This window comes from Zingiber officinale, chromosome 4B, assembly GCF_018446385.1.
Source record: "Zingiber officinale cultivar Zhangliang chromosome 4B, Zo_v1.1, whole genome shotgun sequence".
In the NCBI taxonomy this organism is placed as follows: domain Eukaryota; kingdom Viridiplantae; phylum Streptophyta; class Magnoliopsida; order Zingiberales; family Zingiberaceae; genus Zingiber; species Zingiber officinale.
In genome coordinates, this window is record NC_055993.1 from 134,242,652 (window position 1) to 134,264,861 (window position 22,210).

At 36.9% G+C, this 22,210-nt stretch overlaps 3 protein-coding genes across 3 annotated transcripts; 2 read left to right on the plus strand and 1 right to left on the minus strand.

Moving 5' to 3' along the window:
* Window positions 1-3,974: 3,974 nt before the first annotated feature.
* On the plus strand, window positions 3,975-7,579 carry LOC121976865. The gene is made up of 5 exons (XM_042529252.1): window positions 3,975-4,256; window positions 4,413-4,639; window positions 4,785-4,861; window positions 4,968-6,375; window positions 6,702-7,579. The coding sequence occupies exons 2-5, from the start codon at window positions 4,474-4,476 to the stop codon at window positions 7,382-7,384; spliced, it is 2,334 nt and encodes a 777-aa protein (XP_042385186.1). The 5' UTR covers window positions 3,975-4,256; window positions 4,413-4,473; the 3' UTR covers window positions 7,385-7,579.
* Window positions 7,580-10,151: 2,572 nt separating this feature from the next.
* Window positions 10,152-10,782, plus strand: LOC121976867 (metallothionein-like protein 2B). Its single transcript, XM_042529254.1, has 3 exons — window positions 10,152-10,311; window positions 10,404-10,460; window positions 10,551-10,782. Exons 1-3 carry the CDS (start codon window positions 10,184-10,186, stop codon window positions 10,648-10,650), a joined length of 285 nt encoding a protein of 94 aa, XP_042385188.1. The 5' UTR covers window positions 10,152-10,183; the 3' UTR covers window positions 10,651-10,782.
* Window positions 10,783-12,755: 1,973 nt separating this feature from the next.
* LOC121976866 (DEAD-box ATP-dependent RNA helicase 17-like) lies at window positions 12,756-17,010 on the minus strand. Its single transcript, XM_042529253.1, has 10 exons — window positions 16,785-17,010; window positions 16,637-16,709; window positions 16,432-16,541; window positions 16,149-16,292; window positions 15,650-15,758; window positions 15,095-15,456; window positions 14,936-15,009; window positions 14,487-14,788; window positions 14,162-14,405; window positions 12,756-13,527 (listed from the first exon to the last, which is right to left on the minus strand). The coding sequence occupies exons 1-10, from the start codon at window positions 16,885-16,887 to the stop codon at window positions 13,288-13,290; spliced, it is 1,761 nt and encodes a 586-aa protein (XP_042385187.1). The 5' UTR covers window positions 16,888-17,010; the 3' UTR covers window positions 12,756-13,287.
* Between the last annotated feature and the right edge of the window lie 5,200 nt (window positions 17,011-22,210).

Below are 22,210 nucleotides of genomic sequence, written 5' to 3' on the forward strand. Positions count from 1 at the left end.
ATTACAATTAATCAATTAGCAACTACTTTATGTTGTAGCATTTAATTATGAATTAGCTGCTATAATTATAGCAGCTACGTAGTTACTATAATTATAGAAGCACATCACTAGAATTAATCAATTAGCAACTACTTTGTGTTAATTGTAGCCGCTACAATTACAATTGTGTTGCTACAATTACAACGCAAAGTAGTTGCTACAATTGTAATAGCTACAATTGCAATTGTGTTGCTATAATTGCAACACAAAGTAGCTATTTTGTAATTGAAGCAGCTACGACACAAAGTAGTTGTTACAATTGTAACAGCTACGCACAAAGTAGCTGCTACAATTGTAGCAATTACGACACAAAGTAGCTGCTATAATTGTAGAAGTCGTAGCTGCTATAATTGTAGAAGCTACATAGCTACTACAATTGTAGAAGCTACGTAGTTGTTACAATACCAAGTAGCTATTATAATTGTAGAAACTATGTAGTTGCTATAACACAAAGTAGCTGTTAGAACACAAACTTTGTGTTGTAGACTTGTAGCAGTTATAAGTCTATAGTTGCTACAACACAGACTTTGTATTGTAACAGCTATAGAGTCATAGCTGCTACAATAGAATTAAATAAATCATAACCACATTATAACAGCTACAATTCCATAGTTACTACAACAGCCAACACAGAGTTAACGTGTTCGATCATTACGACGCTAGAGGGGGGTGAATAGCGTTCGTCATTTTTTTAAAAAAAATCGAGAATATGTAGCAGAAAAGAGACATGAACATACAAACACTGACACAAGTAATTTTTACATGGTCCGGAGCCTTTGACGACTCTTATTTCAATGCCCACACTCGTTGAGTGCTTTCATTGGGCAATCACTATTAGTTCTAAAATGAGTTACAAAGATTTGAGTACAAGAACTAAAATATAAATGTTACCAACAAACATAAAGAAAATTTGAAGAAGTCTTTGTTCTTCGAACTTTGGAGCAATCTTTCGGTGTCGTGGAATATAAAAGTCATAGCAGATGTGTTTTTGAAGTTGGTGGTCGAAGACCTTTATATAGACCCATTTCGGGCGCCTAGAACCTTTCTGGGTGCCTAGACCGTTGCTGACGTAATGATCTCTTATCGAAACTTGATCCGTCAAGTTTATCCACCTCTGGGCACCTAGATCCCTCCGGGCATCTGGACGATTGACGTGTCCAGTCATCGTGCTCCAACTCAACTTTTGGATGACTTTTCTAGTCCAAACGCCTGGACCAACTCCGAGTGCCCAGACCGCTCAGGTGCCTAGCCAAGCACCCGCGCGGTGAAGCTGGTATGGGGACCTGAACCAACTCCAAGTGCTTAGAGTCTGGGCACCCGGATCCCTTCTGGGTGCCACGACACTCTTTTTTAGCCTCTTCTTTCCTGCAAAACAGAGTTAATCCAGGCATAAAAATTACTTTACAAAAAAGATTTAGCACATTAAAAATATGATCAAAATATGACTTAGATCCTGTTCTCCAGACCCGGATCTAGTCAAAGTCTCAATTTAGGTTTCTAAAATAGACCTAAATTGGATCGACGCTTACTATCCTCTCAACTAAGATATGTCCTCACTGAGTCACTCTCCTCCAGTGACTTACCTTTACTTACCTACCAAACATTTGGCCCTTCAGACCTATTTAGACTTTCTTTGACCTTGCTTAGTATCTGACCAAGTTGATCTACTAAGACTTGCCTGCAACACTGAGTTAGCACAATATATATAAAATGCTAAAGAAAAAATAGTGTTAGCATTATTAATAATTCGCTGGTCTGGTCAACCGTGTGCGGTCGACCAGAAACTAGTCGGTCATATATTACCTAGAGTTACCTCCCCCTACGATTGGCCAGCTTCATTCACCAGGACTTCCACCACCTAACTTCACTCACTAGATCCTACCTTCACTCACTAGGACTTCCACTACCTAGCTTCACTCACTAGGGCCCGACTTCACTAATCACGACTTCTACTACCTACCTTCACTCACTAAGGTCCGACTTCACTCACCAGGACTTCCACCACCTTGCTTCACTTACTAGGACCTGACCTCACTCATTAGGACTTCCTACCTACCTTCCCTTTGGTTAGGACTTACCCTTGCTAGTCATCTAGTCATGACTAGACTTCTCTCTTTTGAATATCAAGCCCTATTTGGATCAACCCCTGGTTAAACTGACCAGACTTAGGTACATTATCAAACATCGAAACCCTAGAGGTCGATTGCACCAACATAACGTTCGTTACTACTATACTAGAAAAATAATTTTAAAAACTGCTATAGTGAAAATTGGGCATAGTCATGCAATAGAAGTCGGGTAAGATATCATTTCTATTGATTTTAAAGTTCTCATCCATGCATATCTTAAAATAATTAACAATCTATTATCTTCATCTTACATCTACTTCTACAAGTGTGTTGTGTGCCTACTATACTGAAGGGGAAAATGTGAGATGTCACTTCACATTGTTTTGATCCCAATGCAAATTAAAAAGTATATTTTTTTTATTTTCTTGGATAAGGAAATTTTCTTGGATAAGAAAAAAACACTTCTTTTGTAATCATTATATGACGTTAATTGTTGCTTGTGAACTTTCTTTTATAATCAATACTTTAGTTATAGTTAATGATTGATCATATTTTTTAAATTTTATTATTTGTTGTCAATTTATTAATACTTTATTATTATAAATAGGAGTATTGTGTGACTTCTGAATTAGTTATATTTTTTAGTATCAAAGTAATTTTGGTATATTAAAATTTTTGGTATAACGAAATCTTCGGTATGATCGGTACGTAATTTATATTATATTGAAAATTCGGTATACTAAAATTTTGATATTTTTAATTTTCGGTATGGTATCAATATAAATTTTTTTTATACCAAAATTTTCGATATGGTATACAATATCGTATACAAAATTTGATATATCATACCGAACCATCTCTAGATATACACACCTAAATTTGCAGAAATTGTGCAAGTGATTATTAAGACCATAAAGCACAAAGTGATTTTGCTTATCCCAAGTATTTTTTATCACTACCCAATAACAAAATGAAGGGAGATAAATTAGAGTATCAAATAACCTCCTAAGTGGGAGGATGTTTAATCCGTGAGGAAATAAATCCACGGGGATGATTAAGACCATATGAGAGCAAGTTGAGAGTGGAGGGAAACGATGGCAATTTCTATTCTTTTGTTTATTTCTCCTTTTTCTTTCTTGCTTAAGCAAAGAAATCATTTTCCTTCCCTCATTTCCTATTGAGAAATCAAAGCCTTAGGTATGCTTAAAATCAACCATCTTTTCAGTGGGAAAAAACAATGATAAGAAACAATTTCTTTTTTACATTTTCAAATTCTTTTTGTTAGAAACACAAACAAAAAGTTAAAAAGGAGAGAAAAAGAATTCTCTGATATTCCTTTTTAACTTCGAGCTGTTTGTACTTGTTCGTCCTCTCCTCTCCAAATACAAATACAAAACGAGTGTCAATATTCTCATTCGTATTGTTTATTCGACACGAGGCGAATGAAAAAGTCAAACGAGCGGGATGGGTCCCACTTGCTGCATTTCTAGATGCGGTCGTTATCAATGTCTCTCGCATGTAGAAATTAAGAATCGTTCAATAAGCTCAGTCAACAGCCTCAACGCCCGCCTAATAACGTTGTTTCTCCTACCAACAGCTCTTTCTTTGACCATTCATTCATCGAATCTATAAAAGAATTTGGCCAAATTTTTTTAAAAAATTATATTATTTCATATATTTTTTAATTTACTGCAAAATTGCACTACGATATATTATTATAAAAAAATGATGAATAATAATAATAATGAAAAATAAGATAGGGCAGAGTGAGAGAGCATGCAGCTAAACAGAAGGCAGTTTTATCAGTTATCCATCATCGTAGCTGAGCTACTGCGTTATATACTGCCAACGGACTGCTTGACTGACTGATATCGTAGTGTTCTTGGTTGGCATGCAATTCAGAGATATAAAATTCGTTGAAGGCCACAGTGAAAAGTGATGAAAGTGAAATGTACGTTTCCAATACGAAAAAATCAACGCCGGAAAAAAAAAAATCTCGTCAAATTTGAGGAAGGAGGACCGGGAAGAGCACGCAATAAGAAGGACAGAATTCCAACTACGACCGCCCAGTAGAACACAAGCTGAAGCAGGTTTCCACTCTCTCACGCTCCTTGTTAATTCGCCCTCAGCCGCCGCCCCCTCAAGCAGGTTCCTTTTTCTTTTTTGCTTTCTTTTTTTTCGATTCCACTGTTTCTTCGTTATTTTGATCGAAGATTCTTGTTTTTCAAATCAAAAAGGCTCGAGCTTTATGCGATTCCTATGATTTCTTGGCGATTTAGCTTGTTGGGTTCGCTTTCGTTCCAGGGTTTCCGGTTTCGGCAGACTAAACGGCGGATGCTTTGAGGGGAGAAATTAGGTATTTTTGATGGAGAATCTTTTGCAGCACCAGAACTCCACGGCCGTGTTCCAGAGGCACTACCGGAGCTGTGTGTGGGACTGGCCGCTGCGGATTTTCGACTTGCACCACCGGATCGGCGTCAGAAAGCTGCTCGACGACGGCAATCATCGCAGCGGCAGCAGACCTTCTGGGAGTGAGTCCTTTTTCAACACAGTTTCCGCAATTTAATCTTTGTTTTCCACTTTAGGGTTCTTCGATCCAATCACTTCCCCTAAAGCCTGAATTTTTAGATTCCCAACTCGATCTTATGCTTCTAATGTTGCCTAGTTTACTTGCAGGAGATAAGAACAAGAGGTTCTATCTGCCTCTGAGAGTAAATGAGCATGACAATGTGGATGATGAAGCAAGAGTCCCTGTGAGTTCTATTCTGTTCTATTTGCTTTCGATTTGATTCTACTCAAAGAGTATCAATCTGTTGGGATCAAATATCTTGCTTGCTTAGTTTGTTCTACATGTTCCAGATCTTAAACAAGGCCAACCAGCCAAAAAGAAGTTCAGGCAAGGCTCTTGTCAAATCTTTGATCGTAAAGAAACTATTCAGGAAGCATCTTCAGAAACAAAAGTCGGTGACACTGCGCTTAACGCGCACCAATTCCATTCATCGCTCGGAGTTCAACGACAATGTTCCTCCAGCTGAAAGCACAGAATCTTCCAAAAGAAAGGAAACCAGGAGGAATGGCACCATCAAAGGAGTAAGTTTTGCTAGTCAAACCGAGATCAAAGGTTTAGTCGCACAAAATGAAGAAGTGGTGGAAGAATCAGTTGATAGGCTGGGAAGAGAAACCAACAACATCCAGTCTCATGATTTTGCCAGAACAATGGAGCTATTTAGTGTACAGAATGAGTCATTCTCAGAAATGATTGATGATCCCGACACGTTGAAGAATGTTATGAAGGACTTTCGCAGGTCAAGTTCGCAGGAATATGTTGCCATGGGTTCACCAAATCTCCTACAAAAGTCATTTAAGCATAGGCTGGCTGAGCTTGATGAGCATAATGCTCATAATAGTTCAGATTTCTTGTCTAGATCATCTCTTGAGTCCCCAAGACAAGTTTATCATGTAACCGGTTTGAGTCATTCTAATAATGCTAATAGACATGTGAGAGATGCAATCGTTCGCAAGAAGGAGAACCGCCATGTTTCCATGGATGGACTTCTCCATAAGATCCCTTATGGCCAGACACTACCTGTAACTGGAGATGGCATGAAAGAGATGTTACTCCGATCTGCCTCAGCCAGATCTTACAGAGAAGGCAAAAGTGATAGTCCTGTTGCTCCTTCAGAAGTACACTCTCAAAGATTTAGAAGATCTCATTCACTTAGTGAGCCCTCAGATTTGTATCAACATACATTTAAGCCCAGTTCAACTGGAGAATCTAAAAGACTTTCGCAGAGTTTGATGCCAATTGAAGAGGATCATGGAACTATGTTGTTGAAACAAAGTACACCTAGTGATCCTTCAGGTATGGATGAGGCAGTTGACTTGGGAAATGAACTTCTGAATATCAAGTCCAGTTTTGAACTTGATACAACTCTAGCACAAACTTCAGTTGAAAGTGCTGATGCAACAATTGTTGGAGGACAGTTGCCAAGTATATCGAATGAACTCATAGACGATGAAATGAGCAGTGTTTCTGGTACATCTGAGACAAGTATTGGCTGCATCACGTTGCGTAAGCATGGGTCTAACATCGAGCTTCAAAAGTGTGATGTTGATGAAGTTTCAGATTCACCACAGATGCAAGATAGCTCTGTTGCAATTGAAGTGGATTCCATTGATGAGTCAATTACACCAAGCTCAACTTCTGTTATTGACTTGGATCCTAAAGTTGATCTTCTCAGACCAACAAATTTCGAGTTACCCCGAGGTAAAGTTTTACCATTTATTGCATAAATATAAACAAAATAGGTTGTTGAAATTTAAAAGTAACATCCAGCAAACATTAGTTATAAAGTTGAAGCTTGATTCATTGATTAGCTTGAACATTGGAGATACTGATTTAACTTGTGTTGTTATTTTTCTCGACTCTGGAACGCGTTCAATAGAAGTAAACAAACAAAAAACTGAAAAGAATATGAGTATACGGAAGAAGATTAACATGTTACCTGCCATAGTTCTGATTATAAGATATCTATTGTCTTCTTCAGTGATCACTATTTGATTCAATTTCCTTTGTGATTTGGGTTTTAGCAGATCCAGAGACTGACACAGGGAGTCTACATGTTGAGGGACATGATTTTCTGGGAATAACAGACAATGAATTCAGCTTCAATATTATTCATGCGATGAGTGATGGCAGCCAGAGTTATGATGAAAGAAAGCCAAAAAGTTTTGTGGTCGATGACAAATCTCAAACTCACCTTGATCGTGAAGCTAATGCTGATTTCGACTATGTCAGAAATGCATTGACAAAATCTGGTATCATTGGTATTGAGTATGCTGGAGCACAGCTAGTTGGCCCTTTACTTTCTCAAGAGTCGTGTGAGCCATCTGATTATCTTGAGTTTGCATCGTATGATTCTTCAGATGTTTCTCCTCATCACCAGCTCCTATCCGATATGATCAATGAGATCCTATTGGAACTATATGAAAGATTCTCATTCCAAAGCTGGTTCTCACACTTCGACTCCCAGCTTAGAACACTGCCAATGGAGTCCAATGTGCTTGGGGAGGTCTGGAAAAAGATCACTATACATCTTAATTCACAGTCACAACCAAATCTCATGTGTCAAGATTCTGTGGCTCAAGATTATGTCAAGGATGATGGATGGTTGAATTTTCGACCTGATGCGGTTTCTCTTGGTGTTGAGATAGAGAGCTTTGTATGGGATGAATTATTAGAGGAGTTATCTTTTGAATATCTGGAAGATATCTGAAACCCTCTTTTCATTTCTTCCCATTGTAGCTGTTTGCAATCATTCTCTATGGTTACAAGTTTCTCTGAGTGAGGCCATAAAAATGTCTGCCTACAACAGAAACTATTTCGATAGTTCATATTTGTACAGTGTCAAAATTCTTGTATTGTATGCTTTGTTCTTTGGCAATGGATAAAATACGTTTGTTGTGGAGGATGACAAAGTGTTTTGGGCAAATGACAGGTGAGTGTGATTTTAGCAAAGTGCAGTGGGTTTACCTAATAAAGGCCTCTTTGGTGATATGGAAAGGCGGCGCATTGTGTGTCAAGAAAGCATTGATGATTTGTTGAATGCCAAGAAAGGCGGTGCATTGAGTTGAAGTTTAACATTGCACATGGTAATACAATTGAAACTCCTAGTTTTGATGTTCAAAGCATGTCAAGTAGCAAATTTATCAACCAATTGGTAGTTGGAATGAAGATTCATGTTATAGATATCTCAGATCTTAGTTCAATTATGAATCAAGCATCAAGCCGAAAGTACATGAAGAGATTTCATCCCGATATTGATTTGTATGTGGACTAGTTAGATGTAACAATCTAAGATCAAAATGATTGTCCTTTTCTAGAAAAACAAACACTATGGTGTCATGTGAACAATGGAAAAATGCTAATTAACAAAAAGATTTAGAGGAAGAAGTTGTAGAAAGAAGTCATGTAGTTGAGATAGAGAGTAAAGAAAAGAATTTGTCTTTGGGAAATATGATAAAAGGATTGGTAGTTGAAGACCTCACTGATTAGAGAGGAAAAAAAATTGCCCTTGGAAAGACAAGTATTTGCTATCGTAATCGTGTTAACAATTACTATCTATCACTAAAGATTTGATTTTCATTTTGTTCTCCAAGGAGGGAATGATAACCCTTATCAAAGGAACTTTCTTTTGCAGCTGTGTCTTCTTAGTTGAAGCAGGGTGCATAGGGTTACAACTTTTTGAGTGGCTAAAGTGAAAGTTGAGAACTTCTTGTATGTGCTTGCCTTCTTCTCCTTGCAAGTCAAGACGCTAGTGGCCTCCATCTTCTTTAGGAGCTCGTAGACAAACTCCACTGTCCCCAAGGCATAGCATAGCTGGGGGCGCATGATTTCGTGACCAAAAGCTCCAGAGTTCGATCCTCGGAGTGTCATTGTCTGGTGTTAGCGTCCCAGCTATGCGCTTTCAGCTGTGTACCTGTATTTACCTCCCTCCATATCCGTGGGACCGACTCTAGGGGGACCGCTAATGTGGCGATTCGACATTTTTTTTTTTTCTAGACAAACTCCACTTCACAAATGGTAAAGAGTAGAAGATAATTTTTGAAATAAGTGTATTTTGTTTATAAATATCTAAGTTAGGTATACTTTATATGTATTCTATAAAGTTTGAGTGTGTGACTTAGTAAAGTTTGTCATTTAAAAAAAATATAGTTGGAATTGGAAAACAAGAATATAGCAAATATTACAATTATTCCATGCATTCAAATCTTTGAAATCAATAAGATCTTGATTGTTTAATCTGAAGGAATATTTAATCAAACAAGTTGAAGCCTAAAAGCTCTTTGCAGAATATATATCTGCTAAAGCTTTTCTACTAGTGATAGAGGTCACAATACTTTCATGGAATGTGTGCTGGCCTTTTTGAACGAATCAGTGCAGTACATGATTGATGGAGAGGAAAAGTGAAGTGTGCACCATCAATGGATAGAGTTTGTGGGAGAGAAGAAACTCTTTGGCACCATCAATGGATGGTAGCATAGACAAGAGTCATTTCTCCTTCTCAAGGTCTTCATTATTGGAAGCACAATCACTCTTTTGCAAATATATCATTGCCTTTCATACATCTAGTAAGACATTAAGTATAACCACCATCTAGGAGTGGTACTTTCTATAACACGATTACTGCTCAATACAATCTCTGTATCTTCTTATATTATAATGTGCTCCTAAGAATTGAATTAATATTTATCCTATCAAGATGTGTCCAAGTGTTTATTCAATTAGATTTCAGTATGCATAAATCCAATTTAAGTGTTCTCTTGAATCGGTTTGTAATACTTTCTCCCTTTTATCAATACTCCTTTATAAGTCAAGAGTATATTGACAATAGATCAAAACTATAGGGAGCAAAGTGAGAATTGCAAAACTCTAAGGGGCATTTTGAAAATTCAAAAAACAATTCAAGCGGCACAATTTTATTTCTATCAGCCCTCTAATTTATTTCATATCAATCAGTTCCATGTTAGAGGAACATGTTCTTCAGATGAACATATCAATCTTTGCATATGTTCTTGGTGATCTTATACTATATTTCAAATTTATTAGTAGAATCACGAAAAAAATCGTTTACCTCCAGGATTAATCAGGTGATTTGGACTTTAAAAAAAACCCAAACGCATTTGAGAAATGCTTCACTCAGAGTCAGAGCCAGCACTGTATAACATGTCATTCATACCCAGAGTGTTGTACTGTGGTGAGGATGAGATTCCTCTCTCGCTCGCCCTCAACCATCCAGTGTGACCTTCAAGGTCCTACACATATATGCTTTCCTCAGCTGCAATGATAAGGGCAATAATTGTTGGGTTGACACTGAAAACTGAAGGAATTGTTCTTTCTCTACTACTTTATCCCACAGTAGGAGAGAGGAGGTGGTGGTGGTGGCTCTTTCACCATCAGTCGATCCACTCAGGCTGATTCAGTAACACTGCTTTAATTTGTCTGTGCTGGGCACTTTACTTTACTTAGACAACTATTGCTAGAGGCCTATAAAAAGGGTGCATCTTGCTCCACCATGATCACACTTCTCTCAACACTTGTTCAGGCAAACAAAGCTCTCTTCTCTACTAGCAACGACATGTCTTGCTGCGGCGGAAACTGTGGCTGTGGCTCGAGCTGCCAGTGCGGCAATGGCTGTGGAGGGTACGAGTTCTAATTAGTCATCTGAAAAAAAAAAAAAAAAAAAGACTTTAGCAATTAATTTTCACGTAACTCTTTTTGATCCTGATGACTAGGTGCAAGATGTACCCGGACATGACTGGCGAGACTGCTGCAGCAATTGTCCACGAGGGGTCTCTCTCTCTCTCTTTCTCTCTCTCTCTCTCTCACTTGTCTCTATGAAGAAAGCTAACGCAGGGATGATGTTTGTGGTAATGCTGCAGGAGTATGGAGATGGCGGCTGGGTCTGAAGGCGGAAACTGTGACTGCACCAAGTGCCAATGCGGCAGCAGCTGCAGCTGCGCTTGCTGCGACTGCACCTGATCGGCACTAGCCGACGTAACCCATGAATGAGCATGGAAATAATTAAATAAGAAGAGGACCTGCATGTACTAATCACTACCATGTAATATTGTTAGTCCTGCTTGATTAATTAAGTAGCACTATTATCGTAAAGCTTTTAATTTCTTAACTAGCATTTTGCTGCACTAATCACTAATGGCATCTTAGACTAGGTAAAGCCTGCTAAAGTTGATTTCAGTGGGCTGTGATTCTTTGACATCACCCCTTTATAAGAATTAGTTTATCCTCCACAATTAACTAAAGACATTTTGAAGCTTGTTTGTAGAAGATCAGTTATATGATATATATATATAAAAGAGGGAATAGTGAATGGAAAAATAGAAGGATGTTCACCAACATTGAGTCCAGCTAAACGGAGAGGGGTGTGCAAAACAAGGAATTTAAATGTCACTGTCCTCAAAAAAGAATGAAGTATAAAGCTCAAGTAAAGAGAGAATTATATGTCACTTTAGCAAGCTTTTAGAAGCTTTGAGCAGTTTTAGCATTTTCTTAGAGGAGTTTTAGGAATATTTTTGTCCAACCTTTTTTGGGCTCAAAACTCGTGTAAAAAGACCTATCATTGAAAGCCAGCATTTACATTATCAATTGATGATGCTTAAAAACACAAGCCCCAAGATTACATTTCACTTGCATAATATCTCACACTATCATGCCTCCAGATCTATGTTCCCCCAATGTTGTTCGCCCTATGGTTTAGGGTTCACCTTGCTAGGCCTACGACCTAGCAAATGCACTAAACTCCTCAAACTTTACTCATTGCATTTTACCCTCTATGCCTTTGAGTCCACCTCTCTAGGTATCTGGTTCATCTAATGTATTAGAAACTCTCAGCTTGTTTTATGTCATCCAATCTTCTATGCCTTTTAAGTTCACATCCTACTAAACCTCTAATCCACACACAGTCTCTATACTGCATTTACTTCCCTCCATATATATGGGACTGGCACTAGAGGGATTGTTAAGGTAACGGATCTATCCTTTTTTTTTTTTCTATACTTTTATTTTAACCATTTAATGCTCCTCACTTTATAGTGTCCTCCAACACTCTCATATCTTTGTATCATTGATCATAAACCAACTCGACCTCACTCACTCGACTAGCTCAGCGAGCTCTTTGTGCACTATATCTAACAAGTTATACACACATGATGCAAACATCAAAAACACTTGAAAAATTAACTTAAATTCTTTGTTAAACACATCAAAATAATCTAATCAAACATAACCATTGAGAGCATTATTCCTCCAACAATTAACTTGAAAATAGAACTTGTACTACAATCCATTCACCATGAATTACAACATGTTGAAGTTGTACAAAACTGCTAGAGATTTTTTATTATAGTAACAAAAGTTAAAGTCGAGAATCAAAGGAAGTTTAAGTATAATATACATTCGGGGGCAAATGCCACCAGAGGGAAAAGACAAAGGCGGCTCAAGTGGAAGGGCAAGGATTCCTCTTCTCATCCTTTCTAGTGGATTCAAAAATAAATTTAAAAAAAAAATCCAAGCATAAGACAAAAGAGGTCAAACAAGATGGGGTGGTACTGTTTGATTTTAGCATTTGACATAAAAACCTATTGTTTGTCATTGTCCTCTAGGTTTATTGTAGCATTAGGAAATTATTATTATATTATGTTTTTTATCTTGACACTTCTACATATCATGTGGAAATAAAACGACTCGAAATTAGCAATCTAGATAAAGTCTATCCTTGGTAATATCAACTTGACCATATAAACAAGAGTCTCATTATCAAATATAATTGTTAGATTTACTAATTAGATGATGAACACATGAAACTGAAATTGTCATGAATTACATTAAGGAACAATCAATGTTTTAGTTTGATTTCACTATCACATTCATCACTCACAGTCATTTGAAATTTTCTAAATACTTATGAAGTTTGCGCTCAAAGTTCAATTCCGTCAATGAATCAATGAATCAACCATACCATATCGATATAGTTTTTTCTTGAAAATATTCTGGCAGAAAGAGTTATCAAATATTTCCAAGATAGACCTCAGTTATCTTTACTTACCAAGTAATTTCAAAGCCCATGATAATAAGGTGTAAACAACACGCATTAAATATTTGATAATTAAGAATTTAGTGTGAAGATGAATTACACTGATTTGTGTATACACTAACAATGCACAAGGCTATGGAACTAGAATTTATCGCAGGCACCTTACAAGTGCAATCATCCAACTCAGTCACAGAATGAACATAATTTAGTCAGAAACTTAGCAAGCAAAAACCCCTAGTGCACAGGAGGGAAGAACTGAACACCATATGCATCAAAGATGACAACTAAGATGCAAACCTTTTGTTATCAATTAGGATCCCATAGTGGTCAGTCGCTGTAATCAGATTTGATAATATATGGTATCTCAGTAATTGTTCCATATCTGCAAAAGTGGGCCGCTACCCATCAAGAAGGTTCTTTTGTTGGGTGGCTACAGTATAGTTTTGACATCAAGCGACAAGTTGAAAACATTGTGACCTTAAAAATCCAACTGGTTTGCAGTATAACAGTTCATCACTTTATCCTTCGGTATAAAAGATAGCAAGAAAAACTTGCACTGATCGTTATCAGGAGGTTTTCCTTCTTTTGGATGAGTTGATCTTCAGCCCATACTTCTTCCTTTTCTTTGCTTCATTCTTGTGAGATCCTCCAACCCATGAGGGTTGATCCTTCAGCCCAAAACTTCTCGCCACATGACCCAAATGAAGTTTTTTTACCAAAAAAATTCGTTTCAGCTCACCTCGATGAGCAGTGTATGCACGAACCCAGGAACAAAATGCATTCCTTGCTAACTTATTCAGCTTAGCCTAAAAAAATTTTAAAATGAAAGTAGAAATCATACAGAGAAACAATTCACAAAGAAAAGCTCATGTTGAAGTGAGAAATAAATTCTATTTTAACCAGACGTATGGTGAACAAGTCAAAGTAAAAATGAACCAGAAGCAAAGTAAAGCAAACATTATGGAAAATGATTTAGATGATGAGATGCAGTAGAGCAATCCTATTAACAATTTTTTAAACAATTCATTCCAAGAATTCCACAATAGAATAGTTCTTGGTCCAGTATTTAAACAAATGATTCCATGATTTATGTACCCAAGCCCAGATAGTTGGAACTAATACAGCTTAATGATGATGACTAAGTTTCTGAAAAACAGCTAGCACCCTAAGTTAAATTGATGCATCATTTCTGGGGGGGAAAACCTAGTAATTAAGTTAAATAATGGTCTATTTTCTTTATCTTTTCAGATTAATGATTATCTAACTGGTAAATTACCAAAGGCAGTGACAGATATGCAATATGTTCAGGGAAAAAGGTAAAATATGATGCAAGAAAGTGCAATTGTCTTTTAACAAAAAATCCATTCAAATATCAATACCAGAATTATTCTTTATAAAATTTTAAAGATAAGTTGTTTATGACAAATGAACAGCTATTACCTCGGTGGAAATGAAAGTTTCCAGAGCCTTCTGCAGAAACAATACCCAAGGATGTGTTTCTAAAGAGATCGACTTCTTGTAAAAATTCTTGCCATGCAATGCGAATCCATCTAGACACCTTTGAATTTGATATTCTTCCAGTTTAACTCCATGATGTTGCAAATCATGTAAATAATCCATTTCAACGGGCTGAAGAAATAGCAAAGCTTCACCTTTCTCCCTCAATCGTGCTGTTCTTCCAACCCTACAAAAGAAAGGATAATAGAAATACATTAGCGATTGACAATTTATTCCATAGCAAACAACTAAAAAATATCTCCAATACCTGTGCACATATTCAGAAGCTTCGCCTGGCGAATCATATTGGATAATACACCTGACCTTAGGAATGTCCAAACCTCTAGCAGCGACATCTGTACACAATAATAGTGCTTTCTTTTCAACATTAAATCCTTGAAATGCTTTTCTGCGATTATCATGTTCCATATTCCCATGCAAATGGAAGGTCGTACAACTGACAAATTTTTGCTCTTTCACCTCTTGTAGTGAACTGGGAGACCATTTAAACTCATTTATAAGAGCATAATGGAAATCCACTGCATCACATGTTGAAAAGAAAACAACAATCTGCAAAATGATCCTGTAAGCAAATACTGCAACATAAACTGAACAATGCAAACAACAATCATTGAAAGAAGACCAATAATCATGCACGTTCGCAGTGCAACATAGCATCTAACAATTACAAAAAAGAATTATCAGCACTAAAATCACCTTCTGGGAGGTTTTTCCTTCAAATAAAGACCTTAGGATGGAGAGAAGAATCACAAGTCTTGAACCACTAGGGACTACATGGGACACCAAGCAATTAGATTTTGACATAAGCATATTTACAGTTGAGACAATAACAAGTGGATTATGTCGAAAGCATACCTCTGACATATTTTTGAACTAATTGAGAAGGTAGGTTATAATTTTCTACTGTCTGACTTGCAAATCCATCATGGATTTTCAAATCTCCATCAATAACATATGCTGAAGTGACATTACCAACTGAAAGTGTGTGTGCAATGTGAGAATTATTCTGATCCATGCCGATCATGATTGGGTTCTCTAAGCTGATATTGGCTAAATGGTTCACCTTTTCATTCAAGGTTGCTGAAAGAAGCAAGTTCTGCCTGGAACATTTGACAGAGTTGGAAATTTTTCCGTTTGACGGGATATGATTGATTTGTCTTGAACCCAAAATATCTAGAATCTCTTCTACTGCTTTTCCAAATCCCAGTTCAAGAATCCTGTTTGTGAAGGAGTCAAAACAGAAAACAGTTATGGAAAGTGGGAGTAGAGTGAAGCAGAATTTCTTGTGCAAATATTTACAGAAAGTTAAAGGAACAATCAGGTTTGTGAGTCATTAGCAATGCTGAATAAAACTTGAAATACAAATTTATTAAAAAAGCTTTACATGGGTTGCTAAAGCAGAATTTGTACCTGTCTGCTTCATCAAAGACTATCCAGCGTAATTTTGTGTGTTGAAATGATGATGTATTCTTTAGGTGATCCAGCAGACGCCCAGGGGTCGCAATTAGAATGGATATTCCTGCACATATCATATCAAACCAAAATTACTGACAGAATCCAGTATTAGAATATCAACATTGTTTTTCAAATATAAATATACATGGGTATATAAATGAGTCACAAGGAGTGACTGAAGGAAGCCACTTCTAGTACACACATAATTACTCGCATCTTCATACTCCGCCATCAAATTGAACATTTCTATATGAAATTACAACTTCAACATGTGAAATCTCCTTCAGTAAGATAAAAAGTATTATTAACCTATTTGGCAAAACCAAATAACTAATCAGTTAAAAGTACCAAAATAGATTTGATTGCCCAGAAATTTCATGCATACAAAACATAAATTACTTTGTGCGATCCCAAAAACAAATGATAATAATTAGAATACGGGAAAAAATCATACCTTTGCGCAACCTGGCCTTCTCTTTTGCCCTGTTCTCCCCGCCCATAATATAACCTGGAACTATCCAATGAAAACAGTGCAGCAATTTCTGCAGAATTTCATAAACCTGCATACAAAGCTCTCTCGTTGGTACAAGTACCAACGCTGTTATCATTTCAGTCAATTAAGCAAGGGGGAAAGAACTAGAAATACCCTCAACACATCAATTTCATTAAGAAGCAAAAAAACAATGGAAACGAAACATAATAGGGGGAAAAATCATTAAGCGAAGAAATCGCTGTACCATATGTTCCGTCAGAACGCTGAATTCGAGGTTCATACGTCTGAAGGAGATGAACAATCGGCGCAAGGTACACGATTGTCTTGCCAGTTCCAGTGGCGGCATTAACAAGTCTAGTATTTTCGAGTAAAGGAAAACCAAGGAGAACAGAAAACCTATCTCAATAGATGCTAAAAAAAGGGATCAAAAGAAGCGCCGATCAGGATACGAATGTCGACCAGAGATTACAACTGGAATCGCCTGCGCCTGAATCTTCGTGGGAACTTGAAACCCCATTTTATCTGGAAAGGAGAACCGATCACCAGTAAGCATACGGAAGATGGGGATGAGATGAGAAGAAGAGAAAAGATAGGGACCCCGGAGGTGTTGGCACAGCGTAGGATGGAGGCCAAGGTCATCAAAAGAACACGAGGCGAAGAGGCCTCCGCCGGCTAGCGGCTTCTGCTCTCCCGCTTCCATGCTGCCGTTACTCTTCGCCGTCGCCGTCGCTAAGCCTAGGGTTTGTAGAGATGCAAAACCCTCGTCGAAAAGCTCCTGAATGAAACAGAGCGTGGCGTTTACATTATTGCTAAACCTAGCCACTCCGTCGGAACGTGGTGTGTCTAATAAGATTTTTAAAGTAAATTTATTTGGTAATTACAAGTAATTGAAAAGGTAAAGTTTGGAAAATTTATCAAAATTGCATTTAACTTTTTTAAAAAATTAAAAATTGCGCCTATATATTTTTTAATATAAAATTATTATAAAAAATCTTAGTCCTTGGTGTAATCTTACCGTCCACCGAGCTAAGTTTTAGGATGTTCAAATCGTTAATATCTTGAGGTAGTTTTAATATAGTCAACTGAATTAAATTAGATCATGTATTTATTTGATGTCTTGTGTCTAAGTGTACAAGAACTTAGGAGCACAAGAAGTCAAGCGAAAGACGCAACTAGCGAGAAGGACAGTACGGGAGTGAGTCGACGGGCTCGATGTGTCTAAGGGACGAGGCGCTGGGAAGAGTACACTGGCGGACGAGAAAAAGGAACGTGGCGTTTCTAAGGGATGAGAAGCCGAAGCAGAAAAATGCTCAAGAAGGTCGAAAAATGGATTTAGTGAGCCCCATTCCGGATGACCGAGATCACTCAAGCGAGCAGAACAAGAGCGAGAGCCCGGACCTGGTCCGAGCGCCCGAACCCTCGGGGCCAATTAGGGTGCCTAGAGCTCGCGCCCTGGCTGAGGGCTGGTTCAACCCGTTCCGAGCGCCCGGACCTGGTCCAAACACCCGGAACATGAAACTTATCCATCGTCGAGCTGTCGTGATCCATTGCGACGTGGATAAAATTTTATCCATGCTCAGACATCCGGATCAAGGCTATATATAAATACAACCTTAATCCTTATAGTTCAGAATCATTTGTACTCGAGTTTCTTTACTGTTCTACTGCTTTGATTGTGTACTTCCAACGCTTGTAAGAGGCTTCTCCACCTACGACGAAAGGAGAATTTGATTAGTACTTCAAAGTTTTGAATTAACAGCATTTCCGGTTGTAACTAAGTAAAATCGACAACATCTTTCGTTTAATTAGTTTATCAATTATTTTTATACAAGTGCTTTAATATTTCAAAAGATCAAGAAAGATTTCATTTTCTTTTTGAAAAACAATTCATCCTCTCTTACCAGCTGCACGGGTCCTAACACAAGTTTATTTGATAAGGTAATCGAGCCAAGTCGAGTCCAGTTTAAAATAAATCAACCCTTTGAAATGATTGTTCAAGTTTGACTTAGTTTATTTTTTATGAACTTAAGCTTGTTTGAAGCTTGACTTAAGTTTGGTTGATTTAGATGTTATTGAGTTCTCAATTCAAACTTGGCTTCAACTTAGTTCGAGCTTGGTTCGTTTAGATGTTAGTTCGAGCCTAGTCCAAGCGCCCGAACCCCGGGGCCAGCTAGGGTGCCCAGAGTTCGCGCCCTGGTTGAGGACTGGTTCAGCCCGATTCGGGCGCCCGTACCATAAAACTTATCCATATCGAGCTGTCGTGATCCATTATGACGTGGATAAAATTTTATCCATGCCCAAACATCCAGATAAGGGTTATAAATACAACCTTAATCCTAGTAGTTCAGAATCATTTGTACTCGAGTTTTTTACTGTTTTACTGCTTTGATTGTGTACTTCCAACGTTTGTAAGAGTCTTCTCCACCTACGATGAAAGGAGAATTTGATTAATACTTCAAAGTTTTGAATTAACAGCATTTCTGGTTGTAACTAAGTAAAATCGACAGCCTATTTCGTTTAATTAGTTTATCAATCATTTTTATACAAGTGTTTTAATATTTCAAAAGATCAAGAAAGGTTTCATTTTCATTTTGAAAGACAATTCACCCCTTCTTACCAACCGCACGAGTCCTAATACAAGTTTATTTGATAAGGTAATCAATCCGAACCGAATCCAGTTTAAAATAAACTAAACCGTTGAAATGATTGATTAAGTTTGGTTTAGTTTTTTTTTTATGAACTTGAGCTTGTTTGAAGCTTAGCTTGAGTTTAGTTCATTTAGACGTTATTGAGTTCTCAATTCAAACTTGGCTTGAGCATAGTTCGAGCTTGATTCGTTTAGATGTTATCGAGCTCTCAGTTCAAGTTTATTTGATTGTTTGAAACTTTTAGTTATTTGATTAGTTATTAAATTTAATAATTCAAACTTATTTATTTATTTATTTATTTTATTATTTATTTAGCATATTGATAAGGTTTTTATTAATGAACATGATTCGCGAACATTGTTCATGAACGTTAACGAACTAAATATATATATGTTCAAACTTATTTATTTAATTGAATGAGTTGTTAAAATTTATTTATTTAATTAATCTTGTATATATTAAATAAATATAAATAAATTTTTATCAAATTAAATATTAAATGTATTCACGAATGAATAATTCATTTATCATCCTACGTCCGCGGACGACATGGCTATAAGGTGACTACAATCAATTGTAAAATTGCGACCAGCAGTCACTAGGGTTGTAAACAAGCCGAGCCGAGCCGAGCTTTGGGGTGTTCGAGCTTGTTTGATAAGATAACCGAGCCGAGCCGAGTCGAGCCGAGCTTAAAATGAACCAAACTTTTAAAATGAGTGTTCAAGCTTGACTTGGTTTATTTTTTATGAGCTTGAGCTTGTTTGAAGCTTTGCTTGAGCTTGGTTCATTTAGATGTTATCAAGCTCTTAATTCAAGCTTGGCTTGAGCTTGGCTTGAGCTTGGTTTGAGCTTAGTTTGAGCTTGGTTCATTTAAATGTTATTAAGCTCTCAATCAAGGTTGTTTGATAGTTTGAAACTTTTAATTGTTTAATTGGTTATTAAGATTGATAATTTAAATTTATTTATTTATTTATTTATTTTATTATTTATTTATCATATTGAAAAGAGTTTTATTAATAAATATGGTAATGTTCATGAATGTTGTTCACGAACATTGTTCACGAACGTTGTTCACGAACATTAACGAGCTGAACACATATGTGTCCAAACTTATTTGTTTAGCTTAACGAGCTGTTCAAACTTGTTTGTTTAATTAATATTATGTATATTGAACGAACATAAACAAACTCTTATCAAGCCGAACACCAAGCTTATTCACGAATGCTTGGTTCATTTACAGCCCTAACAGTCACGGTGGAGGGAGAACACAGGGCGAAGAGACCTTTATGGTTATCACTTGTTTTGTTTTTTAACCATTCGATTTGATTGGCTCAGTATCATAAAAATTTCTCTAGATTTTCAAGGATAAATCTCGAAAGCGTCGTAGCTACTGTGTCGTTAGCGACCTCCACAATTTTCATTGTTCCAATAAAATCGTTCCAACTCTAAATCCAATATTCCACTTTGGAGGCAAATTCCTACATTTCTTCGCTCATAAATACTTCGGCTAGCTCATGGCTGTTCAACTGAGTTTCCTAATAAATTCAACGCCGACATATATCTGTGATATTGTTTGTCTTCTTAGCCTTTCTTCCGTTAGACTATGTTTGGTTGGGTGTAATATAATTGAGCTTGTAATGTATTCAAATTTGTAATGTAATGTAATGTAATCTTGATTACATTACTACATTTGGTAATGAAATGTATGTAATCTTTGATTACAAAGATGATTATATTCTTTTGTTTGGTGTCCATTATTTTTATAAGGAATGTAATTCGTATTATTATAAAATGACAAAAATATCCTATGACTTCTACCAGCGGGCGCTACATCTCTGTCGGAGCTTGCGGTGGCCACTGCCGCCCGTCGCTGGCCGCCGGCGATCGCCGATCGGTCGTCGATCGTCGGCCGGGCGCTGGTCGCCGGGCGATCGCCGGCCGGGCGCCGGTCATCTGACGATCGCCGGCCGTCGGCCGCCGGTCGTCAGCCACCGGGGGCGGTGGCAGTGGCGGCGAGTGAAGATGGGCGGCAACAGACTAGGAGTATATTTGACATTCAAATTTTTATTAAAAGATGACCTTGTAATGTAATCGGATTACAATATGTTTGTTTTGTAATCCAAATTACAAAACTTCATTACATTTTGTAATCCAGATTACATTACATTACAAGTTAAAAATGAAACCAAACAAAATAATCAGCCTTGTAATGTAATCTGAATTACATTACAAGACAGATTACACCCTACCAAACGCAACCTTAGAGTTTACGGATGTCAAACCCGTATCCAAAAGCATCATTTGAAAGGATAAATATAAGAGCATTTCACACGGTGATTACGTCATTATTGACATGATTACATAAGCCAGCTATATGTTTGTCCCAAATAATGATGTAGCAAATATGTTAAATGGTTAATCAAATAATCTAAGGCCGGTCTTGCACTTCTGGATTTATTTTCATGATCAGTGAAAAATTTTCATAGATCAGATTAATTATTTTCAGAATTAAATTAATAAAATATATATCAGTGCTCAAAACATAGTTGAGTCGGTCATCACATTATAGATTTATATAAATTGATAAGGGTTGATTTCTAATGAAACTGACAGAAATACCTTCTTATGTTGTGACCTACATATGACTATGACACCAGTCATATATGGAGCGCCTGAGGTCCGTATATAACATTTCAATAAAATCAATGAAATATATACTTGTCATTTACGGGCCTATATCTTATAATGAGACCGATGATACTGGACCATTTGAGATGAGTAATATCATATCTTTCTCCAATCAATGAAATATATATATCTTATAAAAAATCCATGAAATATATATATCAGGAATGACACGCTAGTGTATATGTCCTCCCACATAGAGGATCAGTCTGTTGATCGAATGATCTCTATAATCTATTTTTCTTTTAATACGCGTGAGCAGTCATAGAGGGATGTGTTATTCACTATTCTAAAGGTTAGTAACCGTCCATGATTTACCTGTATTGACTCTAGGACGGATTGACGAGGACACTAGGGACGAACATATTCATCTTTTATCATCATAAATAATCATAGAGGCCCCTCGGATAAGGGTTATTAGCTTTTATCATCACTCAACAAATTCTCATGGATTAATATAATTCGTACCTATATGAGAATTATAATAAATTTTAAGATCAATTTTTAGTTGATATAAATAAAGAATTATTATGTTAAGTAGATATCCCGTAATTTACCTCCTGTGGACCGTTAGGAGTTGAAGGGACCGTTTAGTTGACTAATTTAATTTCCTTTTTTTTTCGCCTTTACAACCTAATGAAATATTTTTTAAATAAATTTGTACGGTAGTTGGAAAGGCAAAATTATAAT